General features: G+C 40.2%; 1 protein-coding gene across 5 annotated transcripts in view; it reads left to right on the top strand.

Annotated features, from left to right (window-relative positions):
• Positions 1 to 14,651, top strand: part of RFX4 (regulatory factor X4) — a 98,305-nt gene that overhangs the window by 14,700 nt on the left and 68,954 nt on the right. For 3 of the 5 annotated variants that reach the window (XM_074869484.1, XM_074869485.1, XM_074869486.1), the window contains 2 exons: positions 4,915 to 5,001; positions 13,218 to 13,278. In XM_074869484.1, the coding sequence (XP_074725585.1) occupies positions 4,915 to 5,001; positions 13,218 to 13,278 (148 nt within the window). Of the gene's footprint in view, positions 1 to 4,914; positions 5,002 to 13,217; positions 13,279 to 14,651 lie in introns of those variants that run through there. The other 2 variants (XM_074869490.1, XM_074869487.1) reach the window with 2 other exon arrangements.

The raw sequence follows: 14,651 nt of genomic DNA on the forward strand, positions 1-14,651 counted from the left end.
TCCGCAGAGCGAAGCCCAGGTGGCTCTCACACTGCTCTGGCTATGGCCATGCACATGTGGGAGCAATGAATGGTTTCTTTTCTGGGCTGCAAATATGCTAAGCCGATAACTATTACACACACAAATTAAATGTACTGGCAGTACACAGGCACCTCTGCTGTATTCTCTCACCTCAGCTGAGGCTCTGGAGGGAGAAGACTTTCAAAGGTGTCTTCCAGGAGCAAACCCTTCCTTCTGAAGGAGATAATATGTCAAAATAATTTGTCAAAGATATATTTAAAAAACAGTTCATGCTTCTCTTTTCTGATAGTTCATGAAAGCTCCTGCCCCTGAGCAGTTCTCATGTGTTTGCCTCTATTTTGGGGAGTCCCAGGCCTGCCTTCCCAGCTCGGTGTTTGAAGCACCATACAAATAAAAATACGCTTGTCAGTGTGAAGAGCCTTGGTGGGCACAAGGGAAAGCCATGCAGGCCTCTGTTCTGCCAACTTCTGAGAGCAAGCTCAGTTTAAATTTCTGTTGTTAAAAGTGTGGTGGGTACATTTAATGGAAGAGGAATACTCTCATGCTTGAGGTTCAGTGGATGTATCAGTCTTAGCAAGATTAGGATCAAAAAGAGCTGGGACAAAATGAAGGCCAGAAGTAGTTTCATAGTTCTTTTAAACCCATCTTTCAGCACTTCATTGGGAACAATTTATATTTTTTGTTTGTGTCATCATAAGTTATTCTGCCAGAAAATTGACACCGGAAAAATTACTGTAATTTGAATAGCCATTTCCTTTCCCTCATGTTGGAATCCTGCAGAAGATACAATGTATCTGTATTCAGTGGTATACAAAATTATATAACAAAAATTGTAAGACTGAGGGACATGTTTGTGTGCTTCATGATAATTCAATTTGATCTTTGCAAAACTGAATAGTTGATACACTATTTAAAGGTACATCTTCAAAACACCATTAAATACACCTTATTTGCATTCTTTGCTAGTAAGATTGTAATAATTTCCATACTGTGTCGCAGTACAGGTATAAGTATGTGACTACACAACATATTGCTACTAAATATGGATTAATCTATTTATTTTGCCTAGATGTTTTCTGGCTAGTGCTGATCCTTGCTCAAATGAGTGTGCTGGTACAACGGAGGGTACGGTATGCTGGGGCTCAGAGTGGGAAGGAGTCCTAGAGAGCAGGCAGAGGAAATGCCTTAAGACTTGATACACTGAAAATGCAGCGAGTAAAAATACACCCTGTATGAGACAGGATGTTTTTTCTTTTGCTCTCACAATCACTTCCCACTAGAAATCTCTGTTTTTTGCATGTTGTGTTAATGATTCATCATTGTTTTCAGGTCTGATAGGCACTTCTCCTTAATCACCACCTAAACTCTCCATTATTCTGTGACTGTTCCTGATGTGAAATCCTGTCTATGAGAAGTTTTTAAGGTCCAAGCGCAATAATTTAGGCTTTAATTGCATAAAACTTTCCATACCAAGTGACAGCTTGTCTAGAACAGCGCTGTAGTGTGATTGGGGTCAGCCTTGGAAGCAAGGGATGAGACCTCAGCCTCGAGGCACCAGCGGTTTAGCTGCGGGTCTGTTCCCCCAGCTCTGCAGTGGACAGGCCCCAGTGCAGCCAGGTTGTGCACCCAGGTGCGTGTCGTCAGGACAGGAGCGTTCGACGTGTGCAGGGCTCTGCCCAGTGGGTTCGTTATGCTGGGGCAGGATCTAATGATATTAACTCTGAAAGAACTTCTAAAAGTCAGACTTAGTTTTGACTTTTTGTTTGCTCCGCCTCTTTCTCTTTTTTGTTTTATTTTAGGCAGATGCTATCATATCTGGAGTCTGTGGGATCCTGAAGGGAATATTTTAAATTTCAGCAAAACTGTGGTTGTATTTTCTTTTAATGCCTGAAGGCTTTCTTATTGATATTGAGAGTTAAAAGCTTTGTAAAAACTTTTTTTCTTTATACAAACAGTAAGAAATATCTACTTATTAAATGAAGGTATTTATTAGAATATTTATTTATACTTACATCACTTGGTTTATGAGATAATACAGCCTTTAAATAGCTGGTTAGTTTTGTTGCATTTTGTCACCTGCCAAATAATTTGACAACTTTGCCATAAACTCCCTGACATTTTTGCTCAAAAGAGTTAGTTTTCTTCATTCTTTGCTGCCAGACAGGTCATGTATCTTTTCAGGCTTGAAGAATTTCTATCAGCTATTTAAATGCAAGGCCACAAAGACAAAGCCAGACTCAGGCTGCAGCGAGTTGAACCAGGGTGATTCAGGACCAAAGGAGCTGCAGCACATAATTAAACAGTAACTGCGCCCTACTCCAGAGACTTTATATCTTGCAGTGTAAACTGCCTGCTTTACCAATGAGAAAGAGGTATATGCGCAATTATCAGAGACAGCACGTGAACAAGGATGGTGAAAATTGTTATCAAATGACACCTAAAAAGTTTTTTTTTCTTACTACTTAAGCAGGGAACGTGAGTAAAGATGGCTGCTGCCAGTTCCCTGCTGCCGAGGGAAGAGGATGCGTCCCAGCTTCCCAGCTCTGGGTGCCGGGAGGAAAAGAAAGGGCAGAGCTGGGCATCGGTCTCTCCTTGGCGCTAATGGCAGCCGCCTTTGCTTTTACTCCCTGCAGCTGGGCTCAGAGCCAAGGGAATTATATACAGCCATGGCTGTGCACTGAAAGGAGGAGGAGGAGGAGGTAGGGTAATCTTTCTCAAGGCTTCTTGCACCTCTCTCTGATGTTACCCTCGGCAGCAAGTTTCTCTTCACCTTGTAGTGATCTGTGAGGATCCAAGCTCCTGTCTCCCAGCTCATGGTACTAAAATGCGAAAGAAGAGATACTATTCGCTCTGTTTTAGGGTAGTAAAAGAAATCTGGCATGAAGCAGCCATATCGTGTTGGCCTTTAGACGAGGAGGTGATACACCCCCACCCGATGCAGCTGAGCAGCATGAGAAGGGAAAGCCTCAAAGTTAGAGTTGCTGGCAGGCTTGTGGTTTAGTAACTGAGCAGGAGCCAATTAGACAGCTCAGGCCTCACTGGCAAGTTTTAAGTTGCTCTGTCAGCAAACTTAAACTGATTTTTATACAAGGCTGTGTTGAATTTGATGGGAGAAGAAATATCCTGAAAAATCTATTGACAACAAGAGTTATTTTTGCTGATTTTCAGAGAAATAACTCAAAAGACCAGGCTATAGGGAGGAGGCAGTCACGAGGCTCCTTAAGCACAGGGCAGTTCGATGGCAAATGAGGAAGACGCACACAGGGACATGCTTGTACTGATGAAGGCAGCACCATAGCGTGGTCCTGCTGCGCATAGGGGGGCAAACAGGCAGAGAGAAGGGAATGGTTTGGAGCTGCCACAACCTCCTGAAAAACAGAAGCACACCAAGCAACGTACCTGGAGTCTCATGGCAGGGCCTGGAAATCAACTCTGAAGGGCTCTCAGCAGACTCTGAAGTTGTACACAGATGCCATTGCCCTTCTGTTTGTGCAGCAGTGGAGAGTGTGTGTACAGAGGAATATACACAAGTTTGTGCAACTGCCTGGGTTTAAAAGGCATTTTTTCTATAGGATGTGTTTGGCCATGACTATTCATACATTTATTTATTGGCATCTAGTGCTGAAATGAAGTCACACCAACTTTTACTTACTATAAACCAGATGGGCAGCTTTCCCAAGACACTTCAAGCCTGCTGCTGTGATGGGTTTTCTCTGGCTAGCAGGCTGCTGCCTGCACTGTGCAGGTAGCCTGATGTGTCTGGAGGGTGGCTTATGGAAAAGAATCTGCAGCCATTTCTGTGTCTTTGAAGGTGTTTCTGGCTCTGGCAGTTTGCTGACAGCAAGGCCTGTTTCCCCTTATTTCTTGTGCATCTCTTTGCTCAGTGGGGTTTTTTTATGTCATAACTTGTGCGGTTACCTTGCAGCCTTCCCACCTATCTGTTCTGACCAGAGAGCTCTGTGAGTGTAAGTTCATATCTGCCCACGTGCATGCCCTTGAAAAATAGTCTTACGAGGGAAGTCAGTTTATTGTAGCAGTATTGAGGGGCTCCAGGCAAACTCAAGGACTTGTATTTCATACTTTGTCCAAGGAAACATATAGGAAGGTGCAACTTTTGCAGTGAAGGCCTCTGCTGAGCCTGGTGCATCCTCTAAAGTCATCAGGGGATGTACATTATAGCTTCCAGAAAGAGGAACAGCAGAGTCAGATCAGTGTAATGCTGTACCTCATCTGACTGGCAAGAAAAATAGAAAGTGGGGACAGGAGTGGTTGAGTACCCGCCGCAGAGTGACAAAGGTTCGAGTAGCTCAGTGGTTGCTGAGTTGCTACATTGGACTCGTACCAGCGTGGAAAAGATCTTGGTATGGCCTGGGACTCTACCAGGGTGAATGGCGTCGTAGGACTGGACTTCAGAAAGCACAGTTTGAGCCCTGCTGTGAAAAAAAATCACATAAATGATTTGATTTTACACATATGAAGAGTCCTTTCAAAACCAGTGGAAATACTGGAGTACATAAGTCTTTGCCAGACTAAGACTTAGAAATTAATGCAATTTATGTGTTTCAGCTGCCCATGTGAGATGATTTTTTGTTTTAAATGTATCATGTGATTGGGAGGGGAGAGAATATCCTGAGGAGCTTTGTTATGTACATGGAAGTGTTTCAGTCTCTGTCGTTTAAAAACAAACAAAAAATGAAACTAAAAAGGAACAGCTAAGTTTGAAAGCAAGAAAGGATATTCTTGCTAAATAACCTCAGACTGAGCATGTTTTAACAGAAATGCTACAGAACACCATCTGCTGAAAACCAGTGCTTTTTTTTAGTTGTATATGTTGGGAGTTTATTTCTTATGCAAAGACAAACACAAAAAAAGAGCATCTTTGTTCTTTTGCAGAGAGTTGGATTGAACGATGTCTCAATGAAAGTGAAAACAAACGTTATTCCAGTCACACCTCTCTGGGGAATGTTTCTAACGATGAAAGTAAGTAACTTGTCATTCATTTAAAATGAATGTGAACGTGTCCAAGTTCTAATTTCCTGCTATATAAGTTTTTAGTACTCTGTAGTCTGAAGAGCCAACTCAACTGACACATCCAATAGTTTTATTAATTTTTTTTTCTCTGGAATATTTGCTATTTTGCATTATTTAAAAGGAAGTAATACTATCTGTTAGTTAAAACAACCAGAAGAATTTGTGTGTCACTGAATAAAGATTGGATGACCTCTGAAATGTGCTGATAGTATTAGCTCATGAGTAAAACCATCTGTTTTGCTTTTCACTGGTGAACACCATGCAGTTGAAATACAGGAAAAAATGTGCTGTTTTTCAATACAATGTTTTTCAATCAAATCATACAGATAAATTTTTTCTTTTGAGAATTAAGCAATCATCAGATTTAAAAAATAGCCTATTCAATCATGATATTGCTTCCTTTTTAGTCATAGAGAGGAAAATTATAAATCTAGCTGATTTTAGCTATTTTTTCTTATCTTTCTAGTTACAGTAATTTTAGATCTTGATTTTCAACAGCAGGTAATTAAAAAGACTCCAAAATACCTTAAAATAACCTAATTGTTTCTTTTTAAAATTGTAAGACAATTTTTAGTTTACCATTTAATTTTCCCTGTTCATGCAATTTCTATTCTACTTAATTTGCCTGAAGCAAAATACTCCACATTAGTTTTCCTCTCTGGACTTCATATGTTAGTTCATGTTACAAGATATTAATGCAGACCTTAATTCTTTAATTCAGAAAGACTCACATTTTTATAATATTCAAGCACATAAGTTTAGAAAATTTATTTTTAATAACTTCTTAATTGCTGAATGTCCCTTTTACATTTTTTGCGTTTTAAGAAAACTACTTTATTTTGAAGTCATAGTAAAACTACATGCCTTGCAGCACAGTGTTTTAGTGGATCCCAGAATTTGCTGTATTGGGGCCCTACTCTCATTTGTCCAGGGATCTCTTTTGAGGCAATATCTCTTCTGAAGGAGAAAGGAGGTGTTACAAACATGGTATTTATTCATGACTACCAAGGTAAGAACAGTGGACAAGAATCCTTAAAGACAGACAATAAAACTTGGACAGGTTTGATTTTTTTGTTTTTAAAAATTAAGGAATTAGAACTTAGTTTCTCTTTAAAAGTAAAATTGTAATGAATTGCACTGAAATCCAAAAAACATCTGCTTGTTAATTTGCATTTTATGAGAACCTGTGAGACTTAAGAAATTCATTTCACTCTGATGCTACTGAGAAAGTGATGGGAAGAATCTGTAATGAATGAGATGTGACTTCAGACTCTTAATAGGGTCAGAATTCAAGATTCAGCCCTATTGACTTCAGTGAACTATTCCTTAGACTCACAGTTCAAGACAGTATTGTCAAGGTAATTATTTAGCATCACTAGCTATATTAAAAAAAAAAAAAAAAAGTCATAATTATAAGTCTCCATCTGTGTTCTGTTCTAGATCTGTTACCCTAAATAAGTTGTAGCGAAACTAGTGGTAGTTTGTTATATGTGCTTTCAGTGTAAATGCGAGCATGAGAAAACTTCCACATACCTAGGGATAGTAAGAAGTGGATCTGTGTGGGTGAGCAAGAAGAGGTATTTCAGGCAATGGCATTGGGAAGATAGGACGGTTGTTCATTCTGTTTTACTGGAATTAAGGGGCAAGCGATGATAATGTAAGGTGGCAAATTTGGAACTGATAAAATAAATATATAAATTAATTTATCCCACAATTTGTGCACAGAAGATGTTGTCACAATATATAATGGAAACCCAAATGAGAGTGAGCGCTGATTTCATCTAGCTTCCTTCTTAATAGCCAGTTCTTCCAGATGCTTCCTTTGCACTGATACCAGCATTTCTGCGGTGCAGATAAGAGCATTAATCCACCTGAAAAGTCATCCTTGTTTTAGGGGGTGAGGGGGAGGGGAGGGGGTGAAAAGGAAGGAGTAGGAAAGAAAAATAAGCCACTTGTCCAGCAGCAAGAAGACCAATAATCTGTGAAATCCAGAACGAACTAGAGGTTTCACCTTAGAAATCATTGTGCTCCTTTCCAGCCCTTGAGATCTTTCTAACATTTCTCTAACAGTGCCCACACACCAACCAAGAAATTTCCAAACCGTTGTGTCACTCTTTGTCCAGCCTCTGTCACACATTTACAAACAGCAGGAGGCAAAACGTTTTGAGAAAAGCTATGTAACACTGAATTCTTCAGAACGGTGGTCAAATTGCTGTTGTCAATGGACCTCCAATTTTCATCTGCAGCCAAAAGAAGGCATCATCCATCTTTCTCTTGTCTAGTTTTTTTGTCTCTAAATACATTGAGTAGCTGTTGGCTGGACTCTACCACAGAAAATGTGGTTTTGGTGTTGTTTTGGGGTTTTTTTGGCCTTGCATCCAGTGAAGACTATGAGAATTTGCACTGTGAACTGATAATGTTCTTAATTCAGTATCATGGTTGCTCATGTGACTTTTTTTTCCTGTATGTTTTTAGACTTCGTAGGGTTTTAGGACAAGAGTAATAGTTTTACTGGTCTCCTTTTTCTACAGTTGAAGTATGCTACAGAACCATACTTCAGGCCATAGGGGTCCTTTGCGATCTTCTGTTCTCAGACACATCCCAGCCTCTTGAACCTGCATCACATTGTGAAGGGAAGCAATGAGTTGTAGCTGTGGATTCCCATGGTCTTGCTGCTTTCTGGTGCACTTCTTACCCTCTTGGAACCTTTTATGACCTTTCCCAAAACAGAGTTTATATTTACACTCCAATATAAAAATTCTAGGTGAATTTTATTTCAGTTTCCATTTTTTTAAACATTTTTCCTTCCACCACCACACTCTACATGTTATTTAAAAGATCCATAGGAAAAGGGAATGGTACAACCTTACATCTAATAACTAAAAGAACCCCACAACGTTTTCTGTGTACTTTGTGTTGAGCCAGATTCTTCAAACTGAAATAGAGGTCTGGAAGAATACAATTCCAGGATTATGAAAGTTTCAACTTCATGTCCCTGGGGAAGGAGTCATGATGTTAAGTCATGAAATGGAACGGTTGCTTGTCCAAATTTTTTTGCATATTTAGAAATGTGAATGTGTAGACAGTTCATGTGAGATAAAAGAAGAGATTCAGACTACTTTTTGCACTTCAAAATCCATGTTCAAACTGTCTGAAATAGAAGATTTATCCAATAGTTTCTTTTTTTGTTTGAACTAAACCTCTTATTCTTCCACTGAAAAAAATGTTTAAAAAAGAGCTATTCGATTTCATTGAAATTTTCCTTGGGGGAAATTCTTTCATTTTCAATCATACCTACTCAGTTAGAACTATGCTCCCATGTTTCTCAGAGGGTTTTAAAAAAATCCCACTATTTTAAAAGCACAGAATACATGCTGAGTAGCCTGATTCTTATTTATGGCTACATGTAAGAAGCAAGGTAGCTTCTTACTATCACTTAATTTCAGCTAAGGGCAGATCACTTGAGAACAGTCAGAACCTGGCCAGGAGGGGCTACAGAGGAAGAGGCTATTCCTCTGAAAGGTGTGGAGCTACCTGAACTAAGGGAAGGATTTTATCCATATAAAGCTACTAATAATATGTTAGCTCCTTAGTGGTTTTGAGACATGTGCAGGCAGCACTGGAAAGTACAGGACTCTTTTATTATCTCCACGGTAGAAAGCAGAACTTTAACTCCACTTTAGTTATGACAGACAGACTGACATCAACATTTTAGAAGAAGGTGTACTAATGCAGGGTCTTCCCTTTGAGTCGTTTCGCTTACTGTGTTTAAGGCAGCGTGCTTAAAGAAGTGCTGAGCATAGCTCCTATTCTCTTCGTGTCTTGCTCCAAGAAGCAAGAAATCCCTCGAGCTGTACCTAAAATCAGACAGCAGAAGTTAGAGGATACTACTGGGGGTTCAGGGAAAGTCACAAACATATGCACAAGATGCAAACAGAACTCTACTCTGGTGGCTTTGGAACAGAATTTTGAAAGGAGAGAGGCAGAGCTGTTGGCAAAGAAAATTCCACAGAGTTTGGGAAGAAAAAGACTTTCTGATATCTTTGGGAGCCAAGAAATACTATTTTTCTAGTACACTGATGATCCCAGTTTTTAATATCTTTGAAGGCCTCTTCTGTGCTGAGAGTTTTACTTGCAGCTGTCTAAGCTTTTCCCTGCTTTCAGCTTGGGATGAGTACCAGGTTTCCCACCTAACCAAGTACCTTGAAGATATCTTTCCTTGGAACACTGGTAGTTCTGCTGGCAGTGGAGTGAGTTCTGCTCTCCCTGAGGTGCTGTGCAGCTGCCGTAGGTGTGAACACCTGCAGCTGTGAATCAGAAGCAAGGTTTTTCCTCTTTACTTCAAGTCCTTTTGCATTTGTCACAGAAGAATTGTCAGCTATGACCATGCCTTGAAGGAAGACTTTTCAGTGTCTTTATTTCCTTTCTTTACAAAATATACTAGATTCTAAAAGTACTGAATCTTGAAAGGTATGGGTTCATTTTAATATGCAGTGTTGTTCTGATGGGGACTGATAAAATGACAGGAAAAAACATTCCTTACCTCTTCCATGCTGTACAAACAGATCTGGCATCCAACCTGAGTCAAGAGTTACACAAAACATTCCCTGCTCAATGGGAAAGCCATTAAGTGCCCTGCTACCAACTAAAAATATAAGGAATACAGTTATTTATTATTTTCTGCTTGTCAATTATCTGATACTGTATTGTTAAACTATATGAGGTAGAATAAATTGCTTGTATATGTAATACTGAAAGTTTTTATTTCTAGGTCCCCTCCATTCCTATACCATGTACAATTCTCTCCATCTATTTAATAAAAAAGTGAATGTTTTCTGAAAATATATATTTTAGCCAACACCTTGTGAAAATGAGAAACATTTTGGCTAACAGATGGTGCATTGGCAAAGAAAAAAAAAAAAAACATGTTCTGTTTTCTTGTACAGAGACTTGATTTTGGGTACACAAGCACTAACTGGGAGAAATGTGGTTTTGTTGAAAATCAAATTGTTCGATGGGTAATATTTTGATGGAAAATGTTGTTTAAAGAAGTTTTTTTAGTAAGTTCAAAGTCCATCATTCTCCTTCTTGGGTTTAAGGGATGGTTAGTGGATGATGCTGAAGAGTCTTGAAGAAGGATCCCCAGGAAGGAGACATTCCTGAGGAGGAAGATTTAAATTGCAGTTTATGATCTTATTGTTACTTTGTGTTGTTAAAACAAATCCTTACATGGGAGGAGTTGAGTACGGCTGGCTTGTGGTGTGTTTGAGGGCAAGTTATGTAAAGCATCTGCTCACAGGTGCTCACTCTTAATGTGAATGAAAAACAGCTGGGGGAGGGATGGAAGGGATGTAGACACTCCAATATTGTGTAATTTAGATGTTGGCTTGATGTCTAATAGACAGCCACATATCCAGGGGAAAACTAAGTCTAGTTAGCACAGGAAAGCCTTCTAAGAACAGACCTTTGAATACTAACCCCCTTAAATCAAGAAAGAAAATCAAAAGTTTTATTCCAGGAAGGGGGAGAGTAGTAACTCTTGGTTTCACAGGCAGAGGTTTACAATTTCTGTACCTTAGTTATTTAGATCAGTGGCTTCCAGCCTTTCCAGTCTGCATCCCCCTAACAATTTCCAGTGAGGTAGAAACCAACTGTATATTGAACCTAAACCAGTGGATGGTAGGCTTTGACACTGACTTAGAAAATATTGATTAAGAAAAAGGATGACTTCCACCTGGGAGACAATAACCTTAATTTGAACAAGAAGGTCGTGGGGCACAGAACTGGGCCCCCACATGCTGCTGATACCTAAAGGCAGCAGCTTTGGTGGTCGTACCTCACTGTGACATCTCCCTCCCTGCAACAGCAAAGGCCTGAATCTCTCCAGTGGGTAGAAAGGCACTGCAGTGCTCTGTGTTTTGGGTCCCTGCTGGCAAGGCCTGCCCACCCCACATGACTGCGAGCCATAATTTTCATTACTAAAGCAGGGGAAAGGCCCACCCTCCCCACTCTCAGCCAGTACTTTACGCCCTGCAACACTTTGCTGAGATGAACCAGTCATAACTATCTCCCTTTCGCTTTTACCTCAGGAATGGTTGGGAGGCCACCGGCTGCTGGACACCCGCAGGGCCTTGGCAGGCCAGGCCAGCCTGCCCGTGGGTGAAGGCAGCTGCCTGTGTGCCCCAGGAAGCTGACATAACTCCTGTGCATCCCTCCCCGCCCTGCTGCCTAATTTTTTCCTGGCCAGAGTGGCCAGGAAGACACATCAGGATGCAGGACTGGACCCGGTTCTGATCAGGCCACCTGCCTCTTGCCCCTCCATGGCAACCATGGGGCCTTCCATGCCAGGGCTCACTTGCCCTCCCCGTAGGGGCTGTTGCACCTCTGAGCCAGGCTGACTCGTCCCCTGTTGCCTGGAAAAACATGAACCTTAACCCAGAAGGCTCTTCCCGCCACAGAGGGGGACAGACATGGCCACCCTATCCTCCCCAAGCCTCTCCTCAGGGAAGTCTGGAGCCAGGGAAGCTCTTCTTAGGGTGTCTGTGCGATCAGTTAAGGGTAAGAAGGGGAAAGTGGTAGGTGTTCTGAGAGGGGACAGCCACGACTATTTTATCCACCCCAGTGTTTTAAATCTGTGCTGCATGGCTCTGCTAGGGAGTAGGCATTCGTCCCACCGCCGGCGAGGCCGGGGGCTGTTGTCAAGCGTTAGCAGCCTGTGGCAGTCACGGCCGCTCAGCATTCAAGCCCTGCGTGCTGAAGGTTTGTTGCATGCTGACCATTTGTTTAGGAAAAACAAATGAAAAACACAATTTAAAAGTGATTTGAAATGTGTATGTTGGTCCTATGCGCTGAATAAAAGCGGGCCCCTGAAAGGCAGGGAAGGAGTGTGCAGTACAATAATTAGAGGCCTATTGTCATGCAGATGCAGAAGAGGGGCTGCTGAAGTGTCTGCGGGTAACTGTAAATCTGGATTTTCCTGACATTCAGGGAACCAGCCTCGCAGGCTAAAGCATGTTCAGTTAACACAACTTGCCCTATATGTAATGGAAGAAATATTGTGGTGTGATGGCTGAAGACAGCATTTTCCAAAGTGGGGTTTTATTGGTGTGCATCAGTTCTTGGGACTGCAAAAAAGGCCTGTCAATGGGTTCTGATGTTCAGAGGAGACAGCCTGGCTCCCTTAAGATTCAGCATCCTAAAGGCTCACTTAAATAACTTCTAAAAGTTAATTGTATGAAGAAATGAAACTTGCAGCATGGTGTAGAGGCACAGTGGTTTACTTGTTTAGGTATCAAAGCCATTTACACTTAATGCTTTCATCAGGGACAGAGTTGTTAAAATATCAAACTGTGTTTGATACAGTAGTGTTTCCCAAAAAATACCCTTCTGGAGATGCTGATTGTGCTTCACTTCAGCTTTCAGCTAGGAATGTTTTATATGCTTCACAAATCACAATTTAATAGGAATTATTCTATGCATACTTCTAAATTGTTTCAGAAGAACTAATGTGAACTAGGAAGAATCCAGTATTTTAAGAGTTTTATTTTAATTATCTTTCTCTTTATTCATCTTTTACTCAAATTTTTGGAAAGTCAGCAAATCAGGGAGTAACCTCAGAAATAGTTAATGAGGAGTACTATCAGAAAAATTATCTGAAGAGGAATGAAGTATATTATAGAATGTTTTTAATTTCAGTTTTTCTTGTTCAGAATTAATCTTTGTAAATTTATAAACATCTAGTATATATTATATGTTAGGATGACAGCAGTGGATGAAGCCTGTTAGGTTAAATGCCTCATCTAATATAAAACTTGGGTAAGGCAACTGTTCCCTTAAAGCAGGTGAAAGTGTTTTTATATTCTGACATGCTGCTAGAGGTCTAAGAGTTCCTTTTTTTTTAATATAAATTTGTCCCTTCTAATGTCATTATTCGTATGCACCACTCTGCTCCTGCTATCAGTAATGTTTGCAAGGTTTATTGCCTTAAGCAGTATCTGCAGATGCTAGCTTAGAGAACATCATTATTTACTTTCCACAATTTACCCAATATTTTGAGAAAGCTGTGGCACTTGAAAACATTTTTTAATGAGATAATTCGTTACCAGTTCATAAATGCCTGAGCAATTCCCACTGAAATTACATAGTATTTTTTTGTTTCTTAACAGATGAGGAAAAAGAAAATAATAGAGCATCAAAACCACATTCAACTCCAGCTACACTGCAATGGTAAGATGCCTGTTTAAAAAAATCAAGAAAACTCGTTAGTATTTTTTCTTATACTTTTTCCAGCTAAAGTGAATAGAGGTCTTGGACATCTTATTCTATGTGTTTAATCTGCTCATTAGTATCCTGTACAGCTTTTCTTAACAAATGTCTTACTCTTATGGGATTTGTTTGAACATAGGAAACCTCTTGATACAGTTTAGAAGATCTGCTTGGCATATCTGTTTGCCACCTTGCCAGCTGGTGATTTATGGTTTGTCATCAGTTATATTTATTTCAAAAAGAAAACTAGTACTGAGAATATTTTTCAAGACTCACATTTGTTGCAGCGTATGATGAGGCCCACCTTTACTGACTGTTTTACTGAAATGAGATGTCTGTAATTTAATGTAGAAGACAACAAAAGAAGAGAGGGAGCTTGAGGATTGATTAATTTGTCAAAATCCCCTTGAAAATGTAGTGAGGGGAAAAAAGGAAGTGTAATTAGGAAGAGAAAAAGAGAGGATGGGGAGAGAAAAATTGGTGAGTTAGTGTCCTGGTTTTGGCTGGAATAGAGTTAATTTTCTTTCTTAGTAGCTAGAATAGTGCTGTGTTTTGGATTCAGTATAGCATTTGGTATGAGAAGAATGTTGATAATACACTGATGTTTTTTAGTTGTTGCTAAGAAATCAAGGACTTTTCAACTTCCCACGTCCTGCCCGTGTGCAGGTGCACAAGAAGCTGGGAGGGAGCATAGTGAGAGCAACGGACCCAAACGGGCCAATGGAATATTTCATATCCTATAGCATCATGCTCAGTGTATAGATGAAGGTTGGCCGGGAAGCTGTCTGTCTCTCTTCTGGGATTGTGGTTACAGGATTTTCCCTCCTCTGGAATCGCTAGCTGGGAATGGGCTGGGCATCGGTCGGCAGGTAGTGAGCAATCTACTGTGCTATGAAAAATGAACAAGTGCTGTTCACCGTGGTTTACAGCAGTATTGCAGTCTACATGTTCTGTAATGTTACTTATACTTCTGACATCCCTTTCTATAGGTTATCTCTTAGACTTTTGTTGACTTTTCCCTTAATTTAGGTTTTTAATTCTGGTCTAACTTTCTTATTCTTGTAAGTGATAATGCATCTTTCAGGAGGTTCCTTTTATCTGGCAGAACAGAGCTCTGTTACGGACAAGCCTCAGAGCATGCTTATCTGAAAACTCATACTCCTTAGCTTGTTTCATTTAAAGAAAGGCCTTTACTTCACCTGGAATTACTTCTCATAATTTTCTGGGTGAAAAGATTATTGGCAAAAAATGTGGGTTTTTTTAGCAAAATGTTAGCAAAATTATTTTTCTGCTTCTGTCAGTCTCTCGGGAGATCTAACTGAACAGCAAAGATT

The sequence above is a fragment of the Strix uralensis genome, chromosome 5 (genome assembly GCF_047716275.1).
Source record: "Strix uralensis isolate ZFMK-TIS-50842 chromosome 5, bStrUra1, whole genome shotgun sequence".
NCBI classification, from domain to species: Eukaryota; Metazoa; Chordata; class Aves; order Strigiformes; family Strigidae; genus Strix; species Strix uralensis.